At 37.4% G+C, this 9,780-nt stretch overlaps 1 protein-coding gene across 3 annotated transcripts in view; it reads left to right on the top strand.

The window, feature by feature from the left end:
- The window catches only part of LOC102026959 (chromosome unknown open reading frame, human C14orf105), a 38,068-nt gene that overhangs the window by 6,445 nt on the left and 21,843 nt on the right, over window positions 1-9,780 (top strand). For all 3 annotated transcript variants that reach the window (XM_005399207.1, XM_005399206.1, XM_005399205.1), the window contains exon 2: window positions 4,429-4,511. In XM_005399207.1, the coding sequence (XP_005399264.1) occupies window positions 4,429-4,511 (83 nt within the window). The remainder of the gene's footprint in view (window positions 1-4,428; window positions 4,512-9,780) is intronic.

Genomic DNA, 9,780 nt, shown 5'->3' with positions numbered 1-9,780 from the left:
CCCATAAGTTATAGTATGTTGTATCAGCACTACTGTTTAATGTAGATACTGTTTAATTTCTTCTTTAACTTTCTATGGGACCCATTGGTTGTTGAGGAGGGAGTTGTTTAATTTCAAAGTGTTTATGTAGTTTTTGTGATTTCTTTTGCTGTTGATTTCCATTTTCATTGCACTCTGGTCAGATAATACACATGGGATAGTTTCAATTCCTCTACCTTTACTTAAGCATGTTCTATGGGCTAGTATATGGTCTGTCTTGGAGAATGTCCCATGTGCAGCTGAGAAGACTGTATATTCTGATGTTATGTTTTCTCTGTAGAAATCTATTGAGTCCATTTATTGATAGGTTTGGTCCAGTTCTAGTATTTCTTTGTTAATTTTTTGGTTTAGTTAATCTATCTAATTGTGACAGTGGGGTACTAAGGTTCCCTATTATAATTGTGTTAGTGCCTATTTGATTATTCATATCCACTAATATTTGTTTTCTGTACTTGGGTGCACCAGTATTTAGTGCATGTATATTTATCCTTGTTATTCCTTCCTATTAAGATGGGTTAACAATCCCTTCTTAACAAGAAGCATATATAGTTATGATTCTATCCTTTCTTGTTAAGGCAGTTTTCCCTTAACAAGTATGTAGTGACCTTCTTTATCTATTTTGATCAGTCTTGGATTGAAGTTCACATTGTCTGCACATAGAATAGTGACCCAGCTCTTGTCTAGGTTCCTGTGGCATTGAGTATTGTTTTCCATCTTTTGACTTTCACTCTATGCATTTCTTTTTGATATGTGTTTCTTCTTTTTTTTTTCTGGTACCGGGAATCGAACTCATGACTTTGCGCTTGCCAGGCAGGCACTGTGCCACTGAGCTAAATCCCCAGCCCCTTGATATGTGTTTCTTATATGCAGTATATTGTTGGATCTTTCTTCTTGATCCATTCTGCCAGTCTGCCTCTTTTGTTTGGTGACCACAAAAGAAGATATCTTAAAAATAGCAAGAGACTATGAGCAATCAATCCAACAGCTGCAAGATGTAGCAAAGAAGAACAACATAAGTAATGATGTTTGGTGAATTGTGACCATTTACAGTGATGATAATAATTGACATGTATTGGCTTATCTTTCTCATATTATTTTCCTGCTGTTGGTTCTCTGTCTTTCTCCTCTATTTGTTTTCCCTGCCTGGTCATTTCTTTCTGTTGGTGTTTTTGTGCATCTGGTCTTTATTTTTCTCTTTCTATTATATCCTTCACAGCATTTTGGAGAGCTGGTTTGGTCATCGTGAATTTCTTCAGATGTTCTTTCTCATGGAAATATCTTATTTCTCCATTGATTTTGAAAGATAGTTTTGCAGAGTACATCAATTTTGCCTGAAGGTTGTTTCCTTTCAGGGCTTGAAATACTTTACTCCACACTCTCCTTGCTTTGAGGGTTTGTGTTGAGCAGTCTGCTGTGATTCTGATGGGCTTTCCTTTATAAATGATTTGTTTCTTTTCTCTAGCCACTTTTAATATGCTGTTCTTGTGCTGAATTTCTGGAATCTTGATTATTATATGCCTTAGTATAGATTTATTTTGGCTATTTGGAGTTCTATATGCTTCATCTATTTATATGTCAAATTCTTTATCCATGTTTGGGAAGCTTTCTGCCATTATTTCTGTGAAGCGATTTTTATAGCTTTTGTGCTGTCTCCTTCTTTCTCATTGACTCCAATCAATCTTATGTTGTTCTTCTTTGCTACGTCTTGCAGCTATTGGCTTGATTGTTCATAGTCTCTTGCTATTTTTAAGATATCTTCCTTTTTGTGGTCATTAGCCACAGTCCTGTCTTCTAGATCTGATATTCTATCCTGGCCTTTGTTCAATCTGTTGCATGTACTTTCAGTGGCGTTTTTAATCTACTGGATATTTGTTTGGATCTGTTTCTTGGATTTTATTTTTTCTTAGCTTGGGCATTCATGGCATCCATCATTTTCCAAACTCCTCTATTCTTTTTATATGTGTCTGCTCTTATGTCTTTCACTTTTATCATCATTTCCTTTTTCTACATGAGTTTTTTTTCCTATAACCTCTTCCATTTTCTTTTTTCACCTCTGCTGCTATCATTTCAGAAGTTTCCAGTGGATGGTTTCCTACTTCCTCTATTTTGTTGTGTTCTGGATTTGTCCTGGGTGGGCGGGAGGTACAGGGCTGCATTTTGCTTCTACATCATGTCATTTTCTGTTTTATTTTGTTTTCTGTATTGATGCTTGCAGCCTTCCTATAGTTGATAGCTTTATCACTAGTACTGAGAATTCCCTAGGAAATGTCTGTTCCTTGGGAATGTCTTCTAGATGTAGGTTGTTCTTGGTCTTATTGACTATCCCAAGAACCCACCACCCCAATTCATTAAAGATGAGAAGTTTCTACTTGGATCAGTGTCCATTCCATTTTTACTGGACTATGGTAATAGTTATAACACCAGATAATCACAATATGGTTACACAAGGGAGAGAAAATGATTATAACAGCTATGATATCCTGGATAAAGTAGTACAGTCGGTAATAACAATAGCATCAAGCACAGCCTAGCCACTGACAAACTGTGATAATTATTAACCTGGCACCTTTAGCCATAGGAGCAGATTTTACAGTTATATAACAAAATCCAACACTTTCCAGAAATTTGTAAGCAATGATTTTCCCCTCAGCAAAGTGATTTTACCTTGTTGTTTTGGGGTGGGGGGCATTTAACAGGGATAAGGACAAGACAGAGAGATGACTGAAGTCAAATATAGTAGAAGCAAGGTTGGAGGGCAAAGGATGATCACTCAAGTTTTGGGAAACAGGTGAACACAAGAATGAAAGAGAAAGTGGAGGAGTATTGAAGTGAACCAGAACAAGAAGTAACATGAAAATATTATAGAATCTTACATGAAAATATCATAAAATCAAGACAGATAACTGAGGAAAGAGAGAAAGAAGATGAATAGCAGAAAACAAAAAGAAAAGTAAGAAACCTATATAGTGAAAAAAGAAAAAAAACAATGAGACAGAAAAAAGGAAAACCAATCAAACAAAGAGAAAGAAAAGTAGTAAAATTCCTCTGGTGTCTACTGGTCTGTGGTAGATCCACACTGGATCCCAGAAACATGCTGTATACTCCAGCTACAATTACATTTGGATTTGGGCTGGGTATGCAGCTGATCTTGGCCTCTCGATGTGGGGGCTGGGAGTGGTCTTCTGTTGCTGGAGTTCTCCCAGAGCCCTTTAATATAGAATGGCAGCCCTGCCTACCTGCTTCTATTCCACACATCTGTGCTTGGAGCACAATGCAGATGCACCTAACTTACCAACTGCTGGCTCATGTTCTTACTGCTGCTTTAGACTTTTCCATGCCATTGTTCCTGCCTGCTGGCATGCACCCACACTGGGCCTACTCTCTGCTGTCCTGACTGCCCAGAGTGTTGTTTTTTCAAACCCTATCATCCAGGCCTAGAATCTATGAATTTGTGTATCTGCTTTTGACATACGCCATTCAAATATTTTTATACCTACAGTGAACTTGTGCATCTGATGAACTTTGCCTCTTTTGGATGGCCACAGCCCAAGATTCAGTAAAATCTTCTTAGAGCCATTGTCCTCGAAGTCACTTATTTAACAGTGACTAATCCAGCTTCCCCATTTGCAAATCCTCAGAGTTCGTATAAATTCTAGTTTTTCAATGGCATTAGCATGGAAGTTGCTGTTAGCATTACCCAACCTCCTTTCCCACGCAACCTCAGCTAGGTAGGGTATTTTAAAGGGGATTTGGGGGAATGTGTCTTTTACTGTAATAAATTTTTATTCAAATATCCATCACGTATTCCTATCATACCTCCTGCGCTGTCTTATAGTGGCAACATGTGGAATCTCCCTAGTTGGGGGGTGATTTCATTGTCCTCCATGATGCTAAACACTGTTTGTTCCTACTTCGTACTCATGCACCATTTCCTCATCACATCTCTCTGCCTAGTCATGTACCCACCTGTGTTCTGTTTCCTTTAAAAAGGTACAGTTTGTTTTTTTAAAACTATTTTTTCTGACTTTGTATATTTGGAGGAGATTTCATGAAATTAATATTTCATGAAGTTTCTATTTCCCAGGCCAAATCTGTGTTTGAGTAATATTTGTAGTGAATACATTGTTAATTTTGCCTATCTTCTTCTAAATAATAACTGGGCAGGAAAGGAGGAAAGCAGGAATTAGACTAACATGTTAGCATTTGCTTTCATGGAGGGACCCTGCTTTATTTGTTTCATCTCCACATTTAACCTATAGGTTGGACGGACATGATTGAAAGGTATAGAGCTGAGTTAGCAAGTTTACTAACTAATGATCAGCCTAACTGCCTACTTTAATGATAAATTTTTTTAATGGTTTATTCTTGTTTCTCCTCCAATCCTTCTAGCATCCAGGGCCATGTATTTTGACATCCCACTGGAACCTGGAGAAACAAGTATTATTAAAAGACATCCACCACGAAGACTGCAAGTAAGATGAATTTAAAAGGCTTCCTAAGGTATTCCTTGGATTTAATAGTAACATCCCCTTTTAATTGCAATCATAAAAGAGGGATGTGGGAGAAGCTCTTATTGAAGATGTTGTGAAAGACAGCATGGCCCAGGGCTGAGGATGGAGTTCAGTGGTAGAGTACTTTCCTGGCGTGCATGAGACCCTGGGTCAATCCCTACAACTCCTGAAAAGAGAGTGTGGCCAATTACAAAGACTACAGTACTGAGGCTTTCCTTTAGTAATGATCTTAAAATCCACAAAAAGTAACAAGTACAGTAATAAGGGACCTGAATCTAGCACTGATTAGTTGAATGACTGTGAGATAATTACTAGGCCACTTATTTATGTCATTTATTAAATCCTCTTACTCCCCTTTGAGAAAGAAACCTTAGCCTTTGTTTTATACATGTGATTCAGGGACTGAAGTAACTTTCCCATAGACACTCAAAGGCTAAATATCAACCAGATCTCCAAAGTCTATACTTTCGTTTTTTTGAGACAGGGTCTTGAACTCATGACAGTCCTCTTGCCTCAGCCTCCCAAGTGCTGGGATTACAGGCGTGGACTTCCATGCCTTGTTTAAAGTCTGTACTCTCTCAGGGCTGGGGATTTAGCTCAGCGGCAAAAGCGCCCGCCTGGCAAGTGCAAGGTCATGAGTTCGGTTCCTGATACTGGAGAAAAACCAAAAAAAATAAATAAATAAAAGTCTGTACTCTTAACCATCAGCATACGTGACCTCTACATGTGTTCTGTCTCTCATCTTTTATCATCCTAGATGTTAACCTGTTCTTGAGATTAGAAACATTAGATTCCAGGGTAACAAAGCAATAGCTTTTAATCCATTCACTTCAATGAACATTTAATGGGTTCTCTTTAGAAAGCTATAAATTCTAAGTCTCATCCTAGGAAAGAAAATAATGGACCCTTGAAATGAACATCTACTAAACAGAGGGTTTGGGGCTCTCTTGTTTCAGTGACATTTGAGATAGGGAATTTCAGCCAATTCTCATCAGACACACAGTCACCCAAGGCCCGGCCCAGTCCCGGGGGTGCTGGAGCTCATTTCTTGAAGATTATTTCATTTCAGGTGGTTTTTGGTTACCTGTGCTCAAAAACTCAAAATTATTGTTTGAAGTGATTTTATCCTTTGATTGCAAAAGAAGATCTTTTTTTCCTAAAATATTGGAAACCTCAAAACTATTATTTAGGGGCTGGGGATTTAGCTCAGTGGCAAAGCACCTGCCTGGCAGGTGCAATGTCATGAGTTCAATTCCTGGTACCAGAAGAAAACCAAACAACAACAACAACAACAAAAAATTATTTACTTCAAAAAATGAAATATAAATACAATAAATTCATATCTAATTTAAAATTTGTTGAGCATATCTCTGGTGAAACTAAAGAACTTTCAGACTTATTTCTAAACCAACGGTTTCCTTTCTAAGGCGCATATTTAATAACCGTCTCTGCAAATACAGCTGATTAACTCAATTAATGCGTACTATGTACAACCTGTGAAAATCACACGTGTAACACTCTAGCTCACTGAGAACTTTTGTCCCTATCAATGCTACATAAGCTAAGGTTAGGTTTTGAGTCCCCCCAATCCTACAAACTAAAAAGAGAATTTTAGCATGTTGGAGTCTAAGCCCTACCCACAACCAACCACCTTAAAAGTAAAGAATCAAGACAAATAAATTATTGGGGTGAGCACAAAGGCTGTTTTATTCAACGTGCAGCTGCTAACAATGTACACTACACAGAAATTTGAGAATGAATGAGTGAAAGGATGAATAAAGGACCCAAACACTCACTGTACGTGTGGGGGGAGACACACTCCCAGTGCACTCCCTGCCATCGCAGACCCATCAGCCCCATATGGCAAATCAAGTGAATGACCCAGAGCAACCAATTCATTCATTAAATGGGTGGAGGAATTTTTTATTGAACCCAAGGGCCAGGAGACACCAGAACTCAAGGAAGAATTGTGCATTGGAACCTGAAGGATAAAGCTTGCTAAGTGTCTCCCTGAAGCTCTGCCCTGGGCATTTGCTTTAATCTCTGAAAATCAGCTTTCTCTGCTCTTCAGTCTGCTTGATGAAATATGGCCATGCTGACCTTGCACATTTTGTTTTCTTTCCTTTCATTAGTACATGTTTGCTGTGCGTAATGTTTACATTTATCTTGAGGAGGCGGTACATGGACAGAATCCCGCTCCCTTCTTTTAGTCCCCTTCCCCTTCCTACCTACCTTCCTCCCTCCAGCTCTAAAGAGAAGGTCCCCATTTCCAACCTTGTTGTTATTATTATATGTTCATTTGGTGTTTACTTTTGTTGAGGTTATCAGGCTGATGTATATGGCACATCTTAATTCTACTTACATCCCCTCCCTTATCCCCCTCTCCTCTCATGCTTGGTCTCATGGACCCCTTCGCATTTGTAAGAAAGAGTTCTATCTTATTTCCTTCTATCCATCTTTTATGATTGTTTTTCATTGCACTTTGCCTTACTCAAATGAAAACCACCATTCAGTATTTAAGCTTGTATGACTGTTTCATCAGTTTTATATTTTCTAGATGAATCCATTTCCTATAAATGTCTCCAATTTATCCTTCCTCATAGCTGAATAGTATCACATTATTTACAGATACCACAATTTCTTTACACATTCATTTGTTGATGGGTGTACAGGCTGCTTCTAGGATTCAGCTATTATGAATTGTGCTGCTATAAACATCTGTAAGCACATATTCTGTAATATGACATCCTTCACTCTTTGGGGAAGATACCTAGAAGAGGAATAACTGGAGCATGTTGGATATCTAATTTCAGTTCTTTGAGAAATCTCCATACTGATTTCCATGATGTTTGTACATGTTTACATTCCCATCAAAGATGCAGGATGGCTCCTTTTCACCACAGCCTTGTCGACACTTGCTATTCTTTGACTTCTTAATAATTACCATTCTTTCTGGTGTAAAGTGTTTTAATTTGCATTTATCCAATGGTCAAAGATATTGACCATTTTTTTCACATATTCGTTGTCCATTTGTAGTTCTCCTGAGAAGTGTCTGTTCATTTCACTTCCCCATGTCTTGATTGGGTCTTCTATTTTAGGTTATCTAATTTTTTGAGTTCTTTATATATTCTAGGTGTTAGTCCTCTGTCTGATGAGTACCTAGTAAAAAAAAACTTCCTTTCTGTTTGTTGTCTCTTCATTCTACTAACTGATTCCTTGCTGTTCAGAAGCTTTTTAATTTGATGCAATCCCATTGGTTGATTCTTATTTCTTGTACTGTTGGAGATTTATTTTAAAAATCCTTTCTTACCCCCATGACTTCAAGTGTTTTACCAGTTTTGTTTTCATTAGGGTCACTTTTTCTGTTGTAATGTTTAGCTATTTAAGCCACTTTTGTTTCAGTTGAATACGTGGTGAGATATGTGAGTCCTGCTTCAGTCTTCTGCAGATGTCCAGTTTCCCCAGCACCATTTGTTTGCTGTCTTTCCTCCATCGTATGCTTTTGGCCCCTTTGTTGAAGATCAATAGCTGAGTGTGTCTGGGGATGTTTCTGCATCCTCTGTTCTGTTTCATTGATCCACAGGTCTGGTTTTTGTGCCAGTAGCATGCTGTTTTCATCACTGTTGCTTTGTAGTATAGTTTCAAGTCTGTTGTGATGCCTCCTGCTTTCTTGTTTCCCAATTTCTTTGACTATTCTAGGTCTCTTCTGGTTCTGTATGAATTTTAGGACTGTTTTCTCTAGTTCTGTAAAGTATACTATCAGTATCTTGATTGGAATTTCATTTAATCTGTATAATAGGATTGGGACCATGGCCATTTTGATTATATTAATTTTTCCTATCCACGAGCAGGGGACATCTTTCCATTTTCTGATGTCTTCTTCAATTTCCTTTTTCAGAATACTGTAATTTTCTTTGTAGAGGTCTTTTATATCCTGGTTAGGTTAATTGATAAGTATTTTTCTTGATGCTCCCATAAATGGTATTATTTTCACTTTTTTCTCAATAACTCATTATTGGTGTACATAAGTGCTATTGACTTGTGTATTAATTTTCTATCTTGCTACATTTTTAATATTGGTTATTGATTCTAAGAGATTTTTGGTAGAATTTTTTGGATCGTCTATGTAGACTATCACATCATCTACAAACAATGATAATTTGAGTTCTTTTCTGAAACTCCTTTTTTTTTTTTTTTTCTGGTACCGGGAATTGAACTCACAACCTTGCACTTGCCAGGCAGGCACTATGCCGCTGCGCTAAAACCCCAGCCCCTTGAGTTCTTTTCTGTATGCATCCCTTTTATTTCTGTCTCTTGCCTGATTGCTCTGGCTAATATTTCAAGTACAATATTGAATACAAGTTGTGACAGTGGGCAGCCTTGTCTTGTTCCTAATTTTAGAGGGAATGTTTTCTATTTTTCCCCATTGAACATAATATTAGCCATTTGCTTGTCATAACAGCCTTTATCAAATTCAGATATAGTCCTTCTGTACTTATTTTCTTCAGGATCCTTATCATAAAGGGGTGTTGCATTTTGTCAAAGGCCTTTTCTGCATCTATTGACATGACCATGTGATTTTTGTCCTTGCTTTTGTTTATGCAGTGTATTTTATTTATTGATTTGTATATGTTGAACCATCCTTACATTTCTGATATGAAAACTATTTGGTCCTGGTGTATGATCCTTTTGATGATGTGATTCATTCTATGCACTTATATCTTATTGAGGATTTTTGCCTCAAAGTTTATTAATTAGATTGGCCCACAGTTTTCTTTTTAGTTGGGTCTTTTCTGGTTTTGGGATCAGAGTGATGCTGGATTCCAGGAATGTTTGGAAACACTCTGTCTTTTTCAATTTCTTTGAAGAGCTTGGAGTACAGGTGATATAACACCCTTAAAGGTTCTGTAGAATTCCACAGTGAATCCATTAGGTATTGTTTTCTTTTTAGTTAGTAGGCATTTTCTTACTGTCTCAATTTCATTGCTTGTTATTGGACTGTTCAGCATTTTTGTGCCTTTATAGGTTAGCTTTGGTGCTTTGTATGAATATAGGAATTCATTTCTTCAAGATTTTCCAATTTTTTGGAGTAAAATTTTTCACAGTAGTTACTATCTATTGGATTTTGATGGTGTCTGTTGTGATTTTTCTTTCTCTGATAGCATTGATGTGAATCCTTTCTCTCTTTTTCTCTTGGTAAGTTTGACTAAGGGTTTTTATCTACAGCATC

Source organism: Chinchilla lanigera, unplaced genomic scaffold (genome assembly GCF_000276665.1).
Source record: "Chinchilla lanigera isolate Chin_1 unplaced genomic scaffold, ChiLan1.0 scaffold00065, whole genome shotgun sequence".
Classification (NCBI taxonomy): domain Eukaryota; kingdom Metazoa; phylum Chordata; class Mammalia; order Rodentia; family Chinchillidae; genus Chinchilla; species Chinchilla lanigera.
The sequence above is the reverse complement of the archived record's forward strand: the minus strand, read 5'-3'. Positions and strand labels throughout refer to the sequence as shown.